The sequence below is a fragment of the Bison bison genome, unplaced genomic scaffold (genome assembly GCF_000754665.1).
Source record: "Bison bison bison isolate TAMUID 2011002044 unplaced genomic scaffold, Bison_UMD1.0 scf7180017864375, whole genome shotgun sequence".
NCBI classification, from domain to species: Eukaryota; Metazoa; Chordata; class Mammalia; order Artiodactyla; family Bovidae; genus Bison; species Bison bison.
Window position 1 is genome coordinate 3,211,359 of NW_011494947.1, and position 23,569 is coordinate 3,234,927.

The window sequence follows — 23,569 nt, forward strand, 5'->3', positions numbered from 1 at the left end:
ATGAGGTTCAAAAAATCTGGGCAATTCTAATGCCCCAAACTGAGAGGCTCTGACACCCGTGTCTACAGCGCGATGGACTCACGCATTCATGTAGCACCTGAAGGAGCTAAATGAAGGAGCCAGATAACCCAAAGCTCTCTTATCGGGCAACCCCTCTGGTGGTCCTGCTGTTATTATGTCTCTCTGGTTCTCTGTCCTTTTTAATCTACACTGACTCTGGGCTGGGCCCCGGGATGCAGCGGTGACTGCGGAGCCTGCCCCAGGGGCAGCGGCTTCCATCCCTCAGGGAAGGAGAGGCGCTGGATCAGGGCCGCCCCCTCACCACGCCCGGCCCAGAGAGACCCAGGCGGTGCGGTGTGGGGTCAGGGACTCCCCACTGCCTGCAGGACAGGAGAGGTTTCACTGAGGACAAGATGTTTACACCAAGAAGTGACAGATAACTGTGTCACCAGATTTAAAACTCTGCACGTTTGTATAAAGCAGCGTTCCTCCTGTGCACGTGCACGAATCTGCTCACGCCGGCAGCGGTCAAAGAGACGGCTGGCTCGTGCTGCACTCTGCCCCACAAATCCGGGTGGCCTCTGAGACCTGGGGCCCTTCCACACAAGCAAATCGCTCCTACATTTGGACGTTTAATCTGCGTCATCGTGAGTAATTGAGAAAGAATGGCACCAACAATCGGACCATTTAAATGATGAAAACGCTTTAGAAGTCTCTTCTGAATTTTGCTTGCTGAAATAGATCCTGGCAAATGAAACTCCTGCCTTTGCTTCAGCAAGAACCCAAAGGAAAGAAGCGGCGTGTTTCTATTCCTGGACTTCAAGGTGCTGTGCCGGGATGTGCATGGTTGCCATGGCCACCCCCAATGAAGGGCTCCCGAGGCAGACCAAGGGGACAGCGGGGAGGGTCAGGATTCCCAAAGGAGGTGGTGTCCCAGCAGAGGCCTGACTGGGGCTCAGGAGGGAGTGAGAGTGGAGAGGTCGAGCCAAGAGGACGCTTGGGAGGAGCAGGCACCCAGGTCTGGAGGTGCCAGAGAGGCAGGGGACTCTGCTGGGTGGAGGACAAAACCCGAGACTGAGTCAGACACAGACCACAAGCGGCCCTCCTTGAGGGTGCCAAGGCCCCAGGGAGCCTCGAGGGTCTCGAGCAGGGCAGAGCCTGGATCACATTAGCATTTTTGAACAACCTCTTTGAAGAAAGGATGGAAGAATTAAGAATAAGAGCCCAGGGAGTTCCCTGATGGTCCAGTAGTTAAGACTGCTCTTTCACTGCCAGGGTGTGGGCTCAATCCCTGGCCAAGGAACTAAGATCCCACAAGACATGCGGTGTGGCTCAAAAAAAAAGAAAGAATAGAATCCAACTGAGAGCAAAACCTTTGAATTTTTGGAGGTTCCTCTAAGATGTGGTGGGGTCCCTGTCAGTGCAGAGTGGGGAACAAGGTGACCTCGTCTTAGTGGCTGGGGAGCAGGGGTGACATTGAGGATACCGGAGAATTCTTCAGGGGAAGTCTGAATCCACCCCCCCTCCCTGCCGCCATCACAGGGAAGGAAATCAGGGGCAGAGGCAGAGCTGACCAAGAGGAGGCAGGGGGTTAGGACACTGCGGGTCTCGTGGGGGTGAGAGGAGAGGAGAGGACAGGAAGGCACCACATTGCTACCTCCCTGGGACGAGTGCCAGCAGGCTGCCCATCAGACACTCGGAAGAGAGGCAGGCCAGGAAGCACACGACGAGTGAGCCTGCACACCCACGTCCAGGCCCTACAGGGAAACACCAGCATGGGCAACGCCACCAGGCCATCCCAGGGCTGTGCTAAGATGAGTAAATGGACCTTAGGAACAATCAGCGGTGACTCTGACAGACGCAGTCACAACGCACAGAGCTCAAGTTTGATCTGCAAACCCACCCGTCACGACAGACGTCACTTCCAGTCACGAGAAAGACATCTGTTTGCGAGACTGCTGCTTATGGGATCAGGCTCCGGGGTCCCATAAGGTGTTCTTGCCACAACCCAGGCTGCGAAGGCAGGAATGAAGCTCACTTATTGTGAGAAATAAGTGGGTAACAGCACAGGCCCTGCACATCTGAACACCTTGGGTTCAAATTCCATCTGTGTTGCTTACGGGCTGTGTGACCTCAGATAAGTCGGCTGACTTCTCTGAGCCTCAGTTCCTTCACCTGTAATACAAGACCACCGCCACCACCTACCACTGGGGCTGTTGAGGGATGGATGAGGCGGTACGTGGAAACCAAACAGCACACAGGTTTAAGCAGCGGAGGAGCGTCTGATGTTAAAGCACTAGGATTATATTAGGATTAAGTTGATCCCTGAGCAACACAGATTCGAGCTGCTCCGGTTCAGGTCAAACATGCGGCTTTCTTTCCCCGATGGTAAATACTACAGCACTACAGGACCTGCGGTGTGTAGGGTGTAGGAACAACAGTGATGGAGGGCCAGCCGAAGCTGTACTTTGATTTTCAGCTGTGCAAAGAGTGAGCACCCCCAACTCCTGTTTTGTTCAAGTGGATGCAGTTCCAGTCCGGTAGTGACTGCGCTGCAGCAGCTGCCACCTCTGGCAGGAGCCCAGGCTCTCGTAAGTGACTGGGAACCAGCGGTGGCCCCGGGCTCTCCTGGCAGCGGGGCAGCCGTATGCACACGCTGCGTCAGCCTGCTGGGCTGGGGAGGTACCGGCTCCGAGGGGGCAGCCTCGCCAGCATGATGCAAGGAGCAGTGATGGAGCAGGTCGCAGCCTGGAATCTCAAGCCTCCCTTGGCTTTCCTTCCAGAAAAGCTTTCCCGGCAGTTAAGGACCACGGTGGGGCTGGGCTCCCGCGGGAGTGTAGGCTCCCCGGGTCTGGGCTATTTCTGACCCACCACGAGGAGCAGCAAATATGGTCAAAGAATGAGTGTGGTGGCAGGAAAAATCCCTCGGACAGGAGCCAGGAGACCTGCACTCCGATCCCTGCAGCATCAGAACACCGTAGGCCTGTGCCCAGTCTGCACTGCCTTCTCTGGGCATCAGTCGCCTTCATGGGAGAATTTCTTTACGGTGGGTTACAACTTCTTCCCGGCAATGGCTCTTAACTAGGGTAAGCACCAGAATGCCCTGGAGGGCTTTACCGATAAGACAGATGCCCAACTTGCCCCCAACTCTTCTGGAACTGGGCCGGGCTAGAAGGTTCTGAAAAGCCTCCCAGGGATCGGGGAAGGACAGGGATGGGAGGCAAGGAAGGGGAGCAGCCCAGCCACTTCAAGAGCTCCTACAAGGCTATGGCTTGTGGGTTCCTCTCCCTCCCACTCATGCTCAGGAAAACAGCCTTGACTCTGGGTTCTGGCAGACAGTTTTTACCGATGGGAACAGAACAGGTGCCCGCCAAGGCAGGAGGAGCCCAGGCCTCTCACATGCTTAACAAGACAGTCCTCTGACGCAGCAGCACATGAGCAGATGTAAGCCGTCCAGAGGAAAGGCCACCCCCTCCCTGGACCGTCACCTCACCTTCCCTCTTTATACCACACAGGCTGGCAAGAAGACAGACCGTGCCCTTACTCCCCAAGTGGTCTTCCCTGATGGTCCTGGAACCGGGACCATGAAAAAAATAATAGGGCTGGCTGTCACAGGGCTTCTCTGGTGGCTCAGATGGTAAAGAATCTGCCTGCCAATGCAGAAAACACAGGTTCGATCCCTGGGTCGGGAAGATACCCTGGAGAAGAAAATGGTAACCTACTCCAGTTCTTGCCTGGGAAATCCCATAAACAGAGGGGCCTGGCAGGCTACAGTCACAGGGTTGCCAAGAGACACGACTGAGCAACTCAACAACAACAAGCTGGTCGTCACATCTACTGAGCAGTAACCAGGCACCAGGCTGCGCACCCTTCAAGCTTCATCTCATGTGATCCTCACAAGAGACTCTATGAGGGCAGGGGCATCGCCTCCAATGCCTCATACGTGAAGGATTCAGGCCTGTAGGGTTCAGTACATTACCAAGGTCACACAGCTTGCAAGTAAGGAGGGCACCGCTTAAACCCAAGACCCTCTCTCCAAGGACCAAGCTTTTAATCCCCACACTTTGTGCTGAAAGAAAGGCAATCCACAGCCTTGTAAATTCACCAGTAGCCTGGGGACATGATGGTGGCTTGAAATGCTCATCAATGCCCGGGAGCTGCCAGAGATCCATCCTGAGGGGTTAATACGGGTAGATCTATGGGACACACAGAGGCGAAGGCCCACAAGAGTCACCTACAGGTGGAAAATTTCCCAAACAATCCTTTCCCAGAAAGCCTCGAGGCTTAAACACATCTGCCCTACCCATCAGCTTTTTCCCTGCTTCCTCCCTGCTGCTTTGGAGGAATTCTGAGTCAAATACAAAAATTACAGAAATGAGTGTGATGGCAAAGCCAAGCCAGTGGGAGACTCAGGCTGACTCACTCTCAACAGTACGGGCTCCACAGTCTGCCTCCACTCCGGACGCGGGCCTGCTCTGGGCGGGGGACAGACCTAAGAGAGCCTGGCCACTCCTGACCTGGGACCACCCTGCTCCAAAAGCATCCTTTCTGGGGAGCGATTAGCTCACGGGGCACCTTCTGGCCTCATTAAGAAGAGACCCCACTAACCTATCTCACAGAGAAGGTATCAGGAACCAGGGCAGGAAAGGGTCTGCTAAGAAAAAAGGACTCCTAACAGGATGAAATTTTTGACCTTCACTCTGTTGAGGCTCATGTGAAAAAGTGGTGCAAAATGTTTCCAAAATCCACTTAAAACATCCACTCCAGTGACCCAGGAGTGATCAAAAGTCACTGAACAGTTATGAGCTCTGCGCACATCTCCTTGTAAGCAAAAGCTTACCTTCAATGACTAGTAAAAAGAAACAAGAATGGCCCCAGAGAGTGGCTGACAGGAAAGTAACTCTGCGAAGAGCTTTGCTGAGTCAAGCATGCTTCTGCCTCTCTCTTCCCTTCTGCTCTGGAACTGCACCAGAGAAGCCCCTGCTAGGGGCTGAAGGTCCTCAGGGCCGAGCAGTCTCCGCCTCTGCTGCAGTCAGCACTCACCCCATCACAGCGTCTCCAGCAGCCACCATGATGAGCTGCGCTGAGCAGCATGTCTGGGCCCCACCCTCCCCACCCCCAAGGCTGTGCCCACGGCACGTATTCAGTCCACTGCGGCGAGGCAGATGGATAGACATCCTACTGCTTGAAGACACAGCCTGGTCAGCAGCAGACAACGTCTCTGCAAGAAGAGAACCTGACCCCCCTGAGCGCTGCAGCAGTCAACAAGAGCTGCTTTCAACTGTGTCTGCCTCGAGACCCGGAGTCAAATGCGTGCTGATACCCTCCAGACAAAGAACCCAGATGGCTGAGCAGGCCTGCCGGGGGCCGAGGGAGGGACCCCTCAGGCAATTACGTCCCCAATGTTTCAAAGACCTAATAAAACACAGGGGCTTCCCAGGTGGCACAGTGGTAAAGAATGCCAGTGCAGCAGACCCAAGAGACATGGGTTCGATCCCTGGGTCAGGAAGATCCCCTGGAAGAGGGCATAGCAACCCACTCCAATATTCTTGCCTGGAGTATCCCATGGACAGAGGAGCCTGGTGGGCTACAGCCCATGGGGTTGCGAAGAGTCAGTCAGACACCACTGAGCGATGGAGCGCACACAGGCTAAAAACCGGCGGTGTGTCCGTGACGAGGCGGGTTCTCAGCCTCGGGATGTGAGAGGCCCCGTTGCTTTCCGCTGTAGGTTACACATACTCAGGGTGGTATCCCCGGTTAAGTGACTATTTCAAAATGTTGACCAGAAGCTGTGACCAGGATGACGACAGAGAGGAATTTTGGGTGATCTGAGATGGGAAAGGTTTTGGAGTTTAAAGAAATTAAAAATCACTGTATTAAGCCAATCTCAAAAACTAGGTATTTTTTTTCTCTCATTCTAATGACAGTCTACTTAGCCATAGTTTTCACCCTCCCAAGGGTCACAGACTTGTTTGAAATTTTGCTGAAGGCCATACAACCCTGCCCACACCTGTGGTGCTGGGTGCCACATGCCGGGGTAGGGCATCACGGACGCCACGGGACAAACAGCAGAGTCAGAGGGTTGCCACGTGCTTTGGTAAGGCAGCCCTGAGCATAGGATGGAACCCTCCAAAGGCTTGACCCATGCCCCCTCACCTCACGCCTGACCTACGCCACCTCACCTCACACCATAGGAGATGCGGGCGTTTTATGAATGCTTCTGTCACACCACCCAGAGAGAGAGCCATCGGGTTACTTAAAGAAAATCATGGATTCCCATTAGAGTAACAGGTTAGGAAAATATCAGGGCAGAGGATGACATAAAAGTTATTGTTCCAATCAAACAACAACACACACAGTTCTGGACACAGAGCTGGAGTTCAGTAAATAGTTAAAAGCAGTGTGAGCTTTACAGTTTTCTTAGTGCTCAGTACAGAGTGAAGTCAGTCAACACCGCTACACTGTAGGTGTGGTTTCTAAGACAGTATCTCTTGAATGTCTACAGCAGCCAGGAGCCGGCAAACTCTTTGTACGGGCTGGAGAGCAAGTGTTTCAGACCCTCTGGGCCGTGGTCTCTGCCACAGCCCCTCAGCCCTGCCACCGCAGCACAAAAGCAGCCACAGACCACAGACGTACACAGGGACACAGCTGTGTTCCAATAAAACTTTATCTACAAAAACAGGCAGAGGGTTATTTCTCTTCCTTTCTCAGCAGTGGGTTTTTTGTTTGGCCTATTTATATGAATAAACCCAAATAAAACATTCCCCCCCGCCATTAATTGTCCAGAATGAACAGGCATCTTCGTCACAAGAATATGGCCAACTAAGTCTGAAACAGGCTCAGCGGGCACAGGAGCAGAGAGCCAGGCAGCCTTCTGCTCCCGCTCGTGGCCCTCGTGACCAGCAGAGCCTCAACAAGTCTCATTCCTAACACACAGCTCCCAGACTTTTGGTCTCGGGACCCCTTCCCACTTTCAAGAGCTTCTGTTACTGTGGGTCAAGTCTACCAGGACCTACCGTATTAGAAACTGACACAAGTTTTTAAAATATTTAATAATTCATTTATAGGTTAACAAAAATAAATCCATTATGTGTTAATATAAACAATGTTTTCCTCATAAAATAGAAAACTCAAATTTCAGGAGAAGAGTAAAACTGTTTCCCATTTTTGTAAATCCCTTTAACGTCTGGCCTAATAGAACAGAACTGGATTCTCATATTTGCTTCTGCCTTCAATCTGGTGTGAGGGAGTGTTCTGATTGAAGTTTATAAAACAACAAAAAAAATAGGGCCTGATCAGAGGCAGGCCTTCTCAGAGAACTGCAAACAGTCGTCTTTGATTTTGCATTAAAGCTTGACAAGTGGTAGCTTCTTAAAGATAACTAAGATGGGAAATCTGAAACTGTAGCAATGAACTTTCACAATGTCACAGTAAAATCCGCTGGTCCATCTCAAACTTTGAACAGATCTTTTATTCATGCATGTGTAACATGCATTCATCAGGTGGAAAATATTCTCACTGAGTTAAAGGAGATCTCTAAAATACTGAAACTCTTCATCATAAAATATTTACATTTATTAATATCACCTCTGTTCATATCAGATGTCTGTTAAAAATTGGGAAGCCGTCAAGTTTACAGGGGTAGATTCTACGTTTTCCTAAATTAAAACCTGTGTTTTTAAGCGAAAATGAGATCACTGACAACATATACTTTTTGTTTTCCTGAAGTGACATACACACTTCATTCATTTTCAAGAAAATGTCTGTCAAAAGCCCAGGCCTGAGTAACTAGTCTGACCGTCATCATTCCTTCCCTGGGCCTTCCATGGTTAGGAATCTGCCTGCCAACGCAGGCGACATGGGTTGATTCCTGGGTCTGGGAAGATGCTACATGCTGCGGGGCCTGTGTGCCACGACTACCGAAGCCCGTGCTCCCTAGAGCCCGTGCTCCACGAGAGAAGCCGCTGCCACGGGAAGATCTCACACCCCAACCAGAGAAAGCCCGTGCAAAAGTAACAAAGGCCCAGCACAGCCCAAACTACGTCCTGAGAGAAAGCAGCTAGCGGAGCTCACAGCTCACACAACTGCACACGCGCTTTTCCTCAAGATGACCACCACGCTCCAGATGGAAGCAGAAGTGCTTCCTGGGCATGTCCCATTCCACACGGAGCGGTGAAAGACATAGTCCAAGGGCTGCGATGCACCGACGTTAAAAGTTTCTCCTAACTCGTCAAGGGCTCTCTTCAGTGACATGCGCCTTCTCCACCCCTGCGAGGAGGTGAAATGAGAAGGCAGCGGCCACAGCAGTTTGGTGCCCCGGCTGTGCAGCCTGCTGAGGCTCCAGCTGGTTTACCCACCAGTGCTTCTGTGCCGTCAGTGCAAAGATCAACAGCAAAGAAGGCTGATGACGTCGCACTACAAAGAAAGTTCTGACCCCGAGGACCCTCTGGAGGACGGTTGCCCTGACGAACCGCTGTGACCTCTCGAGGTCACAGCTACTTTCGGAACATGGCGGTGGCTGGAATGAAGCCACTTCTCCACTCCCCCAGCAACCAGCCAACCACCATTTGTTTCAGGGCTTTTGAAGCTTATATGAAAGCTAAGATTCCCCAGAACGCATCCTCTGAAATTTTCCTCAGAAACTCAAGGGGGTAGGGGGGAGGGAGATGCTCAGAAGCAGAGACTGTTAATTAGACACAGGGTGTGTATCCCCAAGGCACCCTCTGAGGTAATGACACTGGAGAAAGAGAAGGGAATAGGAAGGCAGGCTCAAGGGCAGAGACGGCGATTCCTGGCAGGCTTGAAACGCAGCGGCAGCAGAGTCGGACGTGCCTGTGAAGACTCCGTGAAGCCGCCTCTCAGAATGCATCGCAGCAGTGACTCTAAATGACAAAGGACGTGAGAAGAGCCACCGTGTGTGACAGAGGAGACAAACGCATGACTTCAGGACAGTGGGCAGCTTCGCCCTTCATGCTCTCCTTCATACTCTCTCAGCTTCAGTCAGAAGGAATCCAGAGACGAAGAAGTCAACAACTCCAAACCCACCTCTCTGAAAGCACCGTGAACCCCAAGTGCAGGGAGAACGACGACAAGCAGCGCTTCCCCCGCTTGCCATCAGTCAGCCTGGACGGCACATTCTTAAGAAGCTATCATTCTTAAGCCAAGTCACTGTCAAGGTCATGTAATTAGTCAGTGGAATAATGAGCCTAAGAATAAGAACCAAAGTGTCAGGCTCCATCCAGCGAAAAGCTTCCAAATCCAGTAGGAGATGTTATCGTCTACGGGCTTCACTCTGTCAGCTGTCTCAAGGATGGGCAAGATCTCAGGAAGGGCGAACGGAGGAGCAGAGGGGCAACACCGCATTCCAGACCCAGGGGCCCACGGGCGGTGTGCTCATTCGAGCCTGCCCGTGCCGCCTCACCGCTGTCCTGGGCGGCAGAGCGGGGCACGGCCACTCAGCAGTCACGCCTGAAGAGGGCCTGCCAGCACAGCCAGCTGTCCCTGAGTTCTCTGCAGGGGAGACATCAATCGCAGGGACACAGCTGCCCTGACTCTGCAAGGGTCATAGTTTTCAAAGTACAGAGTGAAATATGCATCTGAAGATGAGCTCAAAAGCATCCCCCAGCCTAAGTCAGTTCAATGAAAGAACTCGGACCAAGAAGACACCCCTATTCTCATCTACTCTGTCCCCCTTTCAAAGGGTTTGAGATATCTGCTGATAGGAAATGGGTGCTTTCTTAATGGCCTGTCCCCCTGAGAATGGTGGACGCGAGCCCTGGTGTGCCCTCACGACTTCCGGCTCTCAGACTGGCCCTCCACTCAAGAGGCCCCTTGCTGTCACCTGGTGGAAGGAATAGGAAACTGCCTCGTGTGCCCTCAACGATGACAAAAGCATGCCTGCTCCACGATGCTTCTCTTCACTACGGATGTGGGCGGACAGGGGTGACCCCTCCTGGCTGCACCATCTACCCCACGGAGAACACTTCACTGGATGCTCAGCCAACGGTCAACTTCTCATGAAATAAATGGTCACAGAGATAATTAACTGCCACAGTCACCCTTCAAGTCCTCTAAAAGGAAGGTGGAAAAGGCAGAGAGGCGTCAGAGGGTCAGGACGGCGGAGAGAACGGGAGCAGGCAGCGCTGAGGAAGAGCCAGGAACTCACCAAGGGGAAGAGGAAGACAGATAAAACTGAACTGGAGGACATTACCCTTGGGGTTTTTAGACATTTTCAGTTGAATAGTCAGAAAAATGAACCCAGAACCACAAGTGTAAAAAGATTAAAACAAAAAGTTAAAATGTCACATCTCAACACATTAAAGTCAGAGAAAGATCTATTAAGTTACAAAAATAATAAAACAGGACTCCCCTGGTGGTGTGGTGGGTAAGAATCCACCGGCCAACACAAGGGACACAGCCCATGCCTGGTCCGTGGAAGCTCCATGTGCCCCGGGGCAACGAGGCCCACAAGCCACAAGTACTGAGCCGACTTGCTGCAACTGTGGAGGCCCACGTGCCTCGAGCCCACACTCCAGAACAAGAGAAGCTGCCGCAGTGAGAAGCCCACGCCCCTCGACTGAAGAAAGACCGCGAGCAGCAACAAAGATCAAACCCGACCAAAAAATAAATAAGTAAATAAATACAGCAGTATGTACACGTTAAAAATAATAATAAAACTAACTTTACATACAACATGCATAGAAGAAGGAAAAAAATAAAGTCAAGAAAACGCCCAAACAATACGTATTCCCAGAAGGTGGGTTTTTTTTCTACTTTGGATTCTCTTGTTTGTGCCAAGATGCTTTATGAAGACTCTCATTTGTGGTTTGTTTTCTGTAGCTTTCCTTTATCCATTGAGAGAAGGCAGGAGAGTTCTCTGATATCCACGGCTCAGAGGAAGGCTATGTAGCCAGGCTAAAAGCAAAAGATTTCTGCAGAGCACAGTCCAGCTTCAGCTCACTGAAAAGAATCTATCACCGAGGGCATTCCAGAGGGAGAAGGGAACCCAGGGCCTTTGAAAGAAGACAGTAAAAAACACAAGAGAGCTATTTCCTGGGACAAGAAAGAAAATGAGCTGGCACATTCTGCGAGGGGTGGGTCTGTGGCCCCCCGGGGAGCCGAGGGACCTTGGGAGCCTGGAATCTGAGCACTGACTGGGGCTCCCAGCCTGGCATGACCTTCACACACCAGGCTACCCACAGCAAGACCCGGATAGCAGGAATCTCAACAGGAACTACTCTGGGCCCCGGACTGTGTACTGTGCTCTCAGTAAGAACCCCAGATTGTGCCTGACACTGGTGGGAAGGCTTGAAGTCAGGTTAATTCAAATTAGAGAAAATGATATGATACTCGTTGTACAGCAAGTGTGAAGGAGGATTCCTACCTACTATTAACCAAATTTTCCAAAATGAATCCACATTACTTTTACAATCAGAAAACAGATCGACAACATATTTTATCTAACGACAAGTGAATAATCTGCCTTAAAGAACATTAGTACAGCACTGGGTGTGTAACTTCATGGATCCAGAGGCAGGTGGGACCTTTTCGAGTCTGGCTCTTTGACCCCTGTGGCCTGAAATCCCCACTTGGCCCACGGCACCCTGCAGTCCTGGACATGATTCAAATAAGCCCAGAGACACACACAACACTTTCTCTGTGGTTTCTTTCCTGACTTAGGAGGCCGGGTCGGAAAACCAAGATGCAGGAGGGTTCTAACTGCAAGACAACTTAAAAATCAGAGCGCTTTAGAGGTTCTTTCTGGCATCAGTCTCTTTTTAAATTAATACCGACACATCTATTTTGAAAGTGTGTTAAGTCAGCAGGAAGGGACGCTTTACACATAGCCATCCCGGATCCATAAAACCTTCTGTTCGCACGGGGAGGTGTTATCTGGTCCTTCCAAGACAACGTTTGCTCCTCCTGACTCAGTTTTGAGAAGGTGAGGATCACACTCACGAATGGAAATGCGGTGAATCATCTGGTAAGCAGTCACCCCCAAGCCTTATACAGCTGGGCTCAGCAACGCTCCCCACCTGCCTCGCGACCCAACAACCGGGCTGCTCTTACAAAGCCCCTGCCCACCCACCCCTCCCCACAGGAAGTCAGCATCGTGGGCCCCCGCCTTCCCTCTCCCCCTCCGCAGTGCCCAGGCACGAGGCTTTAGGGAAGGCTGGCCAAAAGAACAAAAAGAACACAAAGGAACTTGCCTTTTCCATCTGTGGCTGATGCTTCTTGTAAATGCCTGATTGACCTAAAAATAAACATTTGCAGAACAAAAGGTTAGCTAATGAATTTGCATTCCTCTCCATTTTCAGAGCTAGTAACTTGAGGCCTTGAATTTCTCCACAGAAACTGAAAGGCTGGAATGGATGACTTTATAGAGCACTCCCTAGACATGGTGATGGTTGACAACCAAGCCTCAGGCATGTGTGGCTCTCAAGCCTGAGAGTTAAAGACGCCCTCTGCTGGCTGCAAGAAGTCTGGCAAGGGCCTGGTGTGAGGGGAGACATCAAAACACAGTCGTGAGCAGTCTGCATCTTCTGTTGCTGCTAAGTCGCTTCAGTCGTATCTGACTGTGCGACCCCATAGACGGCAGCCTACCAGGCTCCTCCATCCCTGGGATTCTCCAGGCAAGAACATTGGAGTGGGTTTCCATTTCCTTCTCCAATGCGTGAAAGTGAAGTCGCTCAGTCGTGTCGGACTCTTAGCGACCTCATGGACTGCAGCCTACCAGGCTCCTCCATGCATGGGATTTTCCAGGCAATAGTACTGGAGTGGGGTGCCACTGCCTTCTCCATTGCATCTTCTGTTAGGTTGGTGCAAAAGTAACTATGGTTTTGCACTGTTGAACTTTGCTGTTTGATTTTGGAATACATTCTTAAATAAATGTGGTTATGTTATACATCACTTTAATGCACATTCCTCGCTTTATTACTTGCTGTTTATTTTATATTTATTTTAAACTAGGGAAATGACTACCATTCCTTTAAGCATCTTGACAACTTCTTGCAGGGAAAATGCTTCCAGAACCAGCAGGAGGCAGAAAATGCTTTCCAAGAGCTCGCTGAATCCCAAAGCATGGGTTTTTATGCTACAAGAATAAACAAACTTATTTCTCGTTGGCAAAAATGTGTTGATGGTAACGGTTCCTATTTTGATTAATAAAGCTGTGCTTGAGCATAGTTATAGTGATTTAAGGGCTTCCCTGGCGACTCAAACAGTAAAGAATCCATCTGCAATGCAGGAGACCTGGATTCAATCCCTGGGTTGGGAAGATTCCCTGGAGGAGGGCATGGCAACCAGCTCCAGTATTCTTGCCTGGAGAATCCCCATGGACAGAGGTGTCTGGCAGGCTAAGTCCATTGGGTCGCAAACAGTCAGACATGACCGAACAACTAAGCACACACAGTGATTTAAAATTCACGGTCCAAAAAAAAATTTAAAAATAAAATAAAATAAAATTCACGGTCCAAAACTGCAATTACTTTTCACCAGCCTAATATCTAATCTCAGTCCCACAGCTATGCCCGCACCCCAAACGGACTAAGACAATGCAGGTTCAGGGAGCTCACCTGCCACCTGGAGAGAACGGACCCTATAAGGTCACAGGCCGACCTCTAAAGCCTAGATCTGGGGGCTGTGAGCACAAGGATTCATGCAAACTTCTAACTTTGCTGAAAAAATGCTGGCCTCCAAGGAGTCTTTTCCAGCTAGGAAGTGCTGGCAACTAATTACCATTAGTACAGTTCAGACAGGGGAACAGGAACGTTCTTAAGGAAGGTGTGGACCAGCATTCCAGGCAGAGCTGAAAGGCACGGAAGGAGGGACTGTCTGAGAGGAAGGGCACAGCGCGAGCAGACCCGCTGCATCGGGAGGGCCGGGGTCTCATGGACCTGGGCTGCAGACCTAGCCCAGCCAACCACTCTCAACTGGACTGTGAGTAAGTCATTCCTCCCCAAAACCCTGTAGTCTGCCCACCTCGGAGAACCGAATGGCACAACACGTGAAATTAAGGAGCACAAAGATGACGCAAACCGATGCTGGCTGAATCTGAGTGTACAAAAGAAATCCTGAGTTTCTTAAATTACCTCTCCAGTACTTGAGTTTTTCTCATTTTACAGCAATTTTCAGAACATCTACCGTGAAGAATCTTGCCATTTGGCATCTGCTCCTTAGTGTTGCAATCAATGACCAGCAGGAAGTGACCCCTTGTAGCTCCACAGTGCATCTCGGCCTTCCTCAATTTCCCAGGTCCCTTCTTTTTTGGCCGCACTCTGTGGCTTGCAGGATCCTAGTTCCCGGACCAGGGATTCCAACCGGAGCCCCCAGCAGTGGAAGCTCAGAGTCCTAACCACTGGACCACCATGGAACCTCCCCACAGGTCCCTTCTATGTTAGTGTGCTGAGGGTGACAGACGTCAGAGTGGGGGCTGAGGCTCTGTTCCCTAGTAGGAAGACGCTCTTTCCAACTGGAGACGATGCTAGTCGTCCTGTTTCAAATGTGTGGGTCGCTATTCCTGAACAGGATACGGGGCGGTTGTGGAGACTAAGAAGACTCATTTATGCTCTCTCCTAAGCAGGCAGCTGTCTGCTGAACTGATATGTGAACATGTGTGATGTATGAGTTAGGTTAAGAGTGAATCTAACATGCTTGGGACTTTCCCGGTGGACCAGCAGTTAAGACTGTGCTCCAAATGCAGGGGCCCAGTCTGGATCCTTGGTCAGGAAACTAGATCCCACATGCCGCAAGTAACATCCAGTGGGCCCCAATAAATTTTTAAAAAGTGGATCTAACTGACTGAAACGAGGATTACACTCCACTGACACCAGGTTCTAAATAATCGGAATAATGAACGACCCCATCAACTCCAGGAGCATAAAAATACTAATTCACTGTGCGGGGCACTGCAGTATGGGAACATCTCACTTCTGAGAGAAGACAGCTAAGTCTATTTTTTAAAACTTTATTCTAAAAGAACCGATTGCTTTCAAGTGGCCACAGAACTAGACCATAATGAGGGCGAGCGTCTGATTTCTGTGAGCCTTTCTTTCGCTACTTTCTTTCTTCCTATTGAAGCAAGAATTTCCTTCACTTGGATGTATTCTTCCTCTTCAGTCGCTGACTTGGCACTAACACGTCTTTACATAGTCAAAGCCCAGCACATGCATCCATAGTCTGCCAACCCCAGGAGTGCAGCGAGTCCATCTGACGACACCACGTCTATGGGCTGAGAACTGCCCCTGGTTTCATGTGACGCACTTCCTCAGTTTCCATCTAACTTGGCAAGAAGAGGCCATCTGTAGGCTTCCTTCAACTTCAACTCCCTTTCCTTCAAATTCACACGGCTGTTTTATGTTGCTACTGAGTTCTCGTCTCCAAACCCTTCTCCAGCATCTGAAGTGCTAAAAGTCGGTGCCAGGTGAGCACTACTGCAGTCCCCTGAGGAACCTAACAGAGACACAAACTCCCCGGTCCAGCCTGGAGACTAACTCAGGTCAGCCTGGGACCCAGGAAGCTGTCGTGGGCGCCGGGTGACTCTGACCAGTTTGGGTTCGGCGGGTCCAGCTGCCAGGCTGGATGGACATGCCCGTGGCGCAGGAGTGGCCTCCCCGCCCAGGGGCACTCACCACACCACCGGGAAGAGGATGGCCCCGCAGCACAGCAGGTCAACCAGAAACAGGGAGTCCTTCCACAGGCCGTACTCTGTCGTCCCCTCCTCTGTGGACTCTATGATGATGTAGGCCACATTGGCCAGGACCTGTGGGACACAGGAAGCGTGGACAGATCTGTGAGACAGAGCCCCGGGGCGGCGGACACCCGGGCCTACAGGCTGGGCTGTGCTGCTCCGTCCTGTCATTAAGCGATTAGCATGCTATGAAAAGTCCCTCGGCTGGTCAGACAGAAGGCAACAGTTTAAAACCTGTGACACCTCTGAGCACAAGGGAAACACATCCGATGAACTATTCTTCGGAAGATTATCACTAGGTAAGAAAGCAGAGGAACCCCACCCTGCTCCATGCAAAGTCCGTGGTCCCAAACACTCTGCTTCACTGCTCTCCAGGGAATTCTCCATAGTGCCACAAAAATGGGAAACCCGTCGTGCTATGACTTAGAAGGGTAGTTTCTCTTTCCGTCTAGGCCGTATCAGTTAAATCATCACTGAAGCCACACTTAATACAAATGCAAAAATTAGCCTGAAATTTCAGTCTCCCAATGACACCCAGCCTCTGGGCTCCTCCAGAAGCCTGGTCCGTTGTACAGGTCTGCATCTGTGGCTCTGTCTAAGAAGGCAAACCGGGAAATAAACAGCTGAATTCCATTTCGCCCTCAGGTCGCACGCTGGACACAAGGCACGAGGGGTTCCCGAGGCACTGGTGTGGGACCAAGCGCCAAGAGTGCTCCTGAAACGCGTGGTCTGCTTCGCCCACTCCCTACTCAGGAACGTGCACTGGCTCCCATGACCCGAAGGAAACAGTTTCAACTTGTCAAGGCTGATGTTCAAGGACTTCCCAGACCAGCCCTTGCATTGAAATACTCGTTACTTCCTTATATTTGATTGTCTAAATGGCCTTGCTTCCTCAGAGTGACCTGCCTTGTAACCTTGTGTTTTTGTTCCTTCTGGGGAACAGAAGAGGGAAAGCTGGGAAGAGCCTCCATTACGTCACTCCGGGCTGCGTGAAGAAGAGTGGGGCTGAAGGGGAGGGCAGCCGCTCCTGGGCGGAGGGGGAGACGGGGCAGGACCCCAGCCACCGTCTTCCAGCTCTTGAGGCCTTGGCAGGCTGGAGAACACTACCCGGCAGAGAAGTGGCCGTGGTGGCTCAACAGCCAAGGCCCGTCCAGCGCCTCAGCCTCTCCTGCTTGCCCCACGTTGTCACGTTTGCCTCCGTCACGTGTCCTTCCTTAAAATCTAGGCCAGGCCCATCTCCACCAGACAGCTCTTCCAGATCATCTGAATTGAAGTGAATACTCTCTCGTTGGAAACCTACAGAGACCGGTCTGTAGCATTTAAGTGGCACTAACACATGTCTGTGATGATTGAAAGTGAAGACGGTTTTGCCACAAACACTGCCAAACCATCAATCACCAGGTGAGCGGGCTGCCCTGGGTGCCTGGGGAGTGGCACCACTCCAATCCTCACCCGCCACACTTGCAGTGGGCCCCAAACGATCACGGGCGAGAACGACTTTATCAATCAGATGCTCTCTGGCCAAGCAGAGCTGAGGAGCTGTGTGTCCCTGCCGGGATCTGTTTATCATGCATCCTTCACGTCCAGCTTCTACCTCCAATAAGACTGCTACGCGTAAGACAAAGTTCCTCTCCTGAAGGGCTCACAGTTTTATAAAGCTGGCCTCAGTCCAAGGCCCCAGACACATGCAGCTCTTAATAAACATTTGCCCCAATGTCTCATATTCTACCTTGTGGAAACTCACTGGTATCATTCACATTTTACAATAATTTGCTGGGAATTTCCTGGCGGTCCAGTGGTTAGGACTTAGTGCTTTCACTGCCATGGTCCAGGTTCAATCCCTGGTTGGGGAACTAAGATCCTGCAAGCCGAGCAGCACAGCCAGAAAAAAAAGAAATCGTTAACCAAGTCATGGTGTACCCAAGCTTCTCTGCTAAGAGGACCATCAGATGCAGAAAAGGCAGCAGTACATTTCCCTAACTTCTCAGCAGCTCCCTGTTCATGTGCTGTTTAAAGACGACGGATGGTGGAGCATCTCCCAGTGCAAGAACCTGAGATCTGGGTCCATCAGAATCCAGAAAGACAGGCCCAGGCTTCAACCCCAAAGGCAGAGGAGGGGGTTTTCCAGGAGACCCAACTCCCTCTCCCCAGACAGGCCTGGAGCTAAGCCCAGCAAAGGCTCGAGAGAAGGAGGACGAGCAGGGTTAGGGATCCTTTACCTGCAGCGGGATGACAACCATGAAGACCTTCTTGTCTTTATCAGAAAGGATGTGCTTAATGAAAGCCCAGCCAGTGCCGATGAGCGCAATGGTGATGAACAGCAGTGCCCCCTTCAAGCTGCAAAAGGGAAGAATGAACAGACATCAACGGGTCTCTTTAGCCTTTCACTCTGAGTCACAGTCTACAGCTCATTCTATGGTTTCATGCACTTCCTCCAAAAGACAGATGGCCAGACATAGGGAACGCACGTCAGTGAACAGCGTTTCTTTTCCGGCACAGAAATAGTTAGCTACACAGCCCATTGCTGTGCTGGAAGGCCCCTTTGGGAACATGCTGACAGCCCCAAGTTCTCCAGTCAGGACAGCCATCCACATGCCACACGACGGCCCTGGAGGGCGGGGCCATCTCCCTCGCCCTGGGGCAGGTCTCCCGCAAGCTCGGCTCCCCAGCCTTGCCCAGCCATTACGTCACAGGACGGGTACTTCCCGAGGCGCTCTCAGTACTCACAGGTGAGTGATGTAGTACACCACAGCCCACCCTTCAATCGGGAAGCCCTGGGAGGAGATGTAGTGGTAGTCGATCTGCAAGAAAACAAGTGCGTCTCAGAAAGGTCGTCTACCAATGCCTTACCCACAGGAAACGCCACCAGAGGCCCTTGTGACGGGGATACCCGCCCCCACTCCCTAACCCTGCACTTGCGGACGCACAGTGAAGCGTGTGAGCGCACTGCGAACGGCAGGGAGCTTGAGAAACTAGATAGAAGGGCTCCACGTCACTAACCCCTAGTCCAGGTCCCTCTCTTTTTTTTGGCCCCACTGCATACCATGTGGGATCTTAGTCCCTGACCAGGGATCGAACGTGCAGCCCCTGCAGTTGAAGCATGGAGTCTTAACCTCTGTTCCGGCAAGCAAGTCCCAAGGTCCCTCTCTTGAGGCAGATGATTCACTCTGGCAAATGGCTGCCTATTCTCTTCTTATAAGAAATCTCCAAGGGAGTCCCTGGTAGTTAGGAGTCCAGGTTTTCACTGCTGGGTCCCGGGTTCAATCCTTGGGCAGGGGAACTGAGATTCCGCAAGCGGTACTAAATGGCTAATTAATGAATTAATATATAAAAGTAAAGATGTAAAAAACCAAAAAACAAAAAAATCCTCCAAATGTCACAGGTATTTTCAATCCCAGGCAACAGCTTTCTCTCTCATAGCCTTGCTGCTTACATAAGAAATAACTCAGTTAAAAAACCTATGTGGAACCACCCAGCTTCAACTCTATTTTCTTTGGGGGGAAAAAAAGAACCAAACCTGTAAATTTAGAGCTACCTGAAGCTACCAATGAATTTCCACTAAAGTGGCCAGCTTCAGTAGTGCCCCAAATGCTTGCAGGCAGGATGCCCAAAGCTGAAATCAGTTCCTTCGTGCACCTTTCATTCCTCCTCACGTGGCTGTCTGGATATGAAAGTGACCCAAGAATCCCATGACTCGTCATCTGCATGATTCCAGAAGGAATCTTTTTACCTTAATCCAAATGGGAAACTAGCCAAATAATCGTCATTTCTTGAAACTACAACTGGATACGTTATTACTTTTTCTAGGACAACATTTTTAAGGGCAGTAGGCTCCTGAGAGTCTGGAGACTGTCACCCTCACAGATGGGGCCCACAGATATCTCGCAGGCCTACAAAGTGGGGAAGCTGTGATTGTCTCCCACGGGCTGGCTCATTTCAGTCTGCATCGGCACTAAACATTCAGAGCTTGACTCAATTCTTATGCCTCAATCTTCTCAAACAAGTATGCTAACAGTGAATTTCAAATCAAATGGGAACATGGGGGAATATTTCAAAAAATAAAGGAAGCTGTGGAAACAATTCATGAGGTGGCCCTCTAATCTCAAGAAATGACTAGAAGGGTGAAAAAATAAACACCTACAAGAGAAAACTCTGAGTCTGTAGATAATATCTAAAGATGTCTTAAGTCTAGCACTAGGGAGGCTATGATGATTTATCCCATGACCAGCCCTTCCTGGACCAAAGGAGGCTTCATGGCAAAGGCATTCTTTTATCTGTTGTTGGATGTAGCCTGTCTTCCAACTTATTTTCCCTGATAGTATAGGTATTTCATAAATGACTCCAAAACATGAATACGTACTGCGTGGAACACCAAGGAAAGAGACTTGGTGAAAGGAAGGGCAGCCATCAGCCAGTGAATTTTAAATACATCATTCCTATGAAACAGAAAGAAAAGAATTTAAGGACAATTTTACACTCCCAAAGGATAGCTGAAGCCCCACCCACCATATATTTATAAGGAAGTCATAAATATGATCTAAGCAAACCACAAACACAAAGCTTTTTTAAAAAGTGGTTGCTGCCAGCAGAGAAGGCGTGGAATGGGGTTCCAAGTCATCTCTACCATGTAATCCAACTCTGTGAATGGAGCCAAGTTATGCACAATGGGTTCCCAGGCCTGATAAGATAGAAATCTAAACAGGTTGCCAGTTTCCTCTCCGGAAACCACCCTGGAAAGCCCACAGAGGCAAGAAAGAGGCAGATGGATCTATGAAAATGGCACAAAATCCCCAAGAAGGCAGAGGTGACTGGGCACAGCTCTAGGGAAAATTGCTAGCCCAGAGGAGAGGTGGGCTTGGTGCTAGGTAGCAGGGATGGTAAAAGACCGTGCCCCTCTCTGTCCCCTCAAGGCTGGAACCTGCCAAACACACCAGGCCAGTGAGACACAGCACCCACTCCCCCCCACATCCTCTACGGGCACTAGTCCACCCTCAGGCTGCCAGACATTCAATTCCTCTACCCCTTCCCGCCTCGCCCTAGGAGTTAACCTGTGAGACACACAAAACCATGACAGGGAAAAAGTTTTAAACCCTATGAAAGAAAGCAAAGACTTGAGGAAGAACGACAGGGGGAATTCCCACTCTCTGATATCAACACAATCTGCAAAGATACACCAGTTAAAATATGGGGGACAGTGAGCATCAGAGAAGTAAACCAACAGAACAGACTAGAAAGCTTAGAGATAGATTTGTGCATGTATGGAAGCTTAATATTTAAGGTGACACCAAGTCAATGGGAAAAGAATAGGCTGCTTAATAACTGGCACTGGAGGGAAAAAAAACCAACCTCAGCTCAAACCTATATAATAAATGAGGAAAGCTGACCTCAGCTTCACACTTACCTATACCCCAGGGGGATTTGGCTGCTAAACAGAAAATAGACATTTTGTGATCTGGAGTAGGAATGGGCCTCTCAGGATCCACGAGGCACGACCCAGAAGGCTACAACTACATGGCCTCGACTCCATCAACGTGAAAGATTTTCCCTCAACAATTCAACTGGGAAAAGAAATCGCCAATGTCTTAAGACATACGAGGGACTGAGACTCCAATGTGCACGAACTCAAGCACAGCAACCAGGGACAGACAGCAAACCTGGCAGAAGGATAATGCAAACACGGGCCGTCACACGGGGAAGCCCGGGAGGCTGAAGACACGCCTGCATCTTAAAGAGGATGTTACCAAGTGAAACAAGGTACGAAAACAATACCTACAGACAGGACAGTTCATATAAATTAAAAACACATTCAATACCAGTAAACGTGATTTGTTTATCAAGATACACAAATACCCCAAAACACAAACGAAACACATTTGGGCGGCTGGCCGTGGGTGGGAAGGAACGAGAGAGGGGACAGGAAGTCAAACAGGAGAGGGCCTTGCACAGAACGATAAGGAGGGCGGGTCGTGAGTGACGCACACCAGTTTCCGGGCTGGCTTCCTCCCTGGTTCTTTCCTGCTCCAGGGCCTACCTACTTGAAGGTCGAAAGGGAAGTCAAGGCCAGAGGAGTCTGTCGGTCCTCAAGAGCCAGGAGACTCGCCCAGGCTGCAGAGCCGGCAAGGGCTGGGCTCACCCTCACGGCCTGGCCCTCTCGACCTGCAGCCTGGGGGAGAGCGGCGACGGCAGGTGAAGGCAGGCAAGAGTTCGAGCTCCAGGGGGGCAGCGACCGGGCTCACACACGGGCTCTACCCTGACCACCCTCCTCTCACGAGGCCTCAGAAACCTCTGCTGAAAATGGCACCACCACACCCAGCACCGTGCTGGGCGGAGAGCGGCTCCAAGCGGGCCAGCTGTGCGTGTTCCCTCCCCGGCTCCCCATGCTCCGGGGCCACGACAGAACTCGCAGACGTGAGAGAGGCCACGACGGCACAGCAGACCAACGTGGGCCCAGGCCAGCTGTGCCTGGGACGCCAACTGTGGCTCTCACCTCCCCTCTCGAGGCCTCAACAAGCCAAGGCCCAAGTCTCTCAGCTCCCTCCAACTCTAGGGGCTGCAAGTCTCTCAAAGAGCCCTGGAGGCACATCCGTGATGTGACTCAAATCACCAACCCCCCGTGGCTCAAGACTCCTGGAAAAACACGGGGGGTGGGGGTGGGCAGAGGGCCAGAATGACATGTTTCTGGATCTACACTACACTTCAACAAGAAGTTTAAAATACGCTGCCCAAAGCAGGTCAGCCTCGTTTAACCACAGGTTTTAAACTGTCATCACGGTTTTATATAAAAGTGAACCAGTGACAGTGACTGTTGCCTCGCTAAATAAAGGGAATTTAAAATACCAATGAACATCTGGCTAAGCTATTTTGCATGTGCCTCATCTCTGCATAGCACTCTGATTTGCAAAGCCCTCTTGTACACATCATTTCAGGGGAAATCACATAAGAAATCTGAAGATCTAAGACTTTGAGAGGAAGGCAGATTATGGCAGATTATGACTGTTTCAGTTCTGCAGCTGAGGAAAAAGAGAATTACAGAGTGAAGCCAGGTACACTTCAATCAGTAGCAACAACAGTCAGCATTTACATTTGAAAACCAGGTTTCCAACTCCTAGTTCTTACTTGTCTACTAAAGGTAAGAGCAAAACCTTAACAACAACAACAAAAAAAACCACCCTCCACCATCTTTTACGGCCTGAATTTGCAGGATTCTTTTTTTCTTATTAATGGTTTCCCGATCTCTAGTCCAAACATGATTATGTAGAGTCCTTCACAAGCAAACAAGACGTTCTTTGCATCCAGTGGGTGTAAAAGATTTACAACAAACAGGAAACAGCAAACCGCACCCAGCAGAGCCCAGTATTCAAGCTGAGCCATGTCCACTAGAAGACAGGCAGGCTACCAGGGCTTAGAGGTCTCCATTTCTGGCCCACTGCTCCAGAGGAGGCATCTGGTATTTGGGGTACTCATTTATTGTGTGAATTTAAATCTCTATTATGATACTGTATTTCCATACCTTCCTTTACACAGTTTATGGACTTTATAACAAACACTATTCTTTAACTGAAAACTAGCATTTCGTTTCCACTTTGGGGGAGGGACACAGAATTAATCACTAGTTCCACTCATACGCTGCTGCTCCCCTCAAATACCAAGAAGAGGAAGTTAAAGCCTCGGGGGTTTCAGGAGAAAGGCCAAGAGTCAGGCAGGTAGGCCTTGAAGAGGTTTTCTCGAGCTTCTGGAGGGCAATGTCTACCCTGGCTGGGCCTTCAGAGCTCGGCAGCAGCTCCAGGCTCCCACCAGGCCCTGGGCCACGGTCACGCCTCTTGTCTTAAGAACAAATAGCCCCTGAATGTGACCAATGCTTTCACTCTGAGTCCTGAGCTG

At 50.6% G+C, this 23,569-nt stretch overlaps 1 protein-coding gene across 1 annotated transcript in view; it reads right to left on the bottom strand.

Moving 5' to 3' along the window:
• GPR107 (G protein-coupled receptor 107) overlaps nt 1-23,569 on the bottom strand; it is a 58,321-nt gene that overhangs the window by 14,072 nt on the left and 20,680 nt on the right. Inside the window, exons 10-14 of the mRNA XM_010856799.1 lie at nt 20,049-20,124; nt 18,416-18,489; nt 17,908-18,025; nt 15,630-15,760; nt 12,210-12,253 (exon numbers count right to left, since the gene is read on the bottom strand). Coding sequence (XP_010855101.1) covers nt 12,210-12,253; nt 15,630-15,760; nt 17,908-18,025; nt 18,416-18,489; nt 20,049-20,124 — 443 coding nt within the window. The remainder of the gene's footprint in view (nt 1-12,209; nt 12,254-15,629; nt 15,761-17,907; nt 18,026-18,415; nt 18,490-20,048; nt 20,125-23,569) is intronic.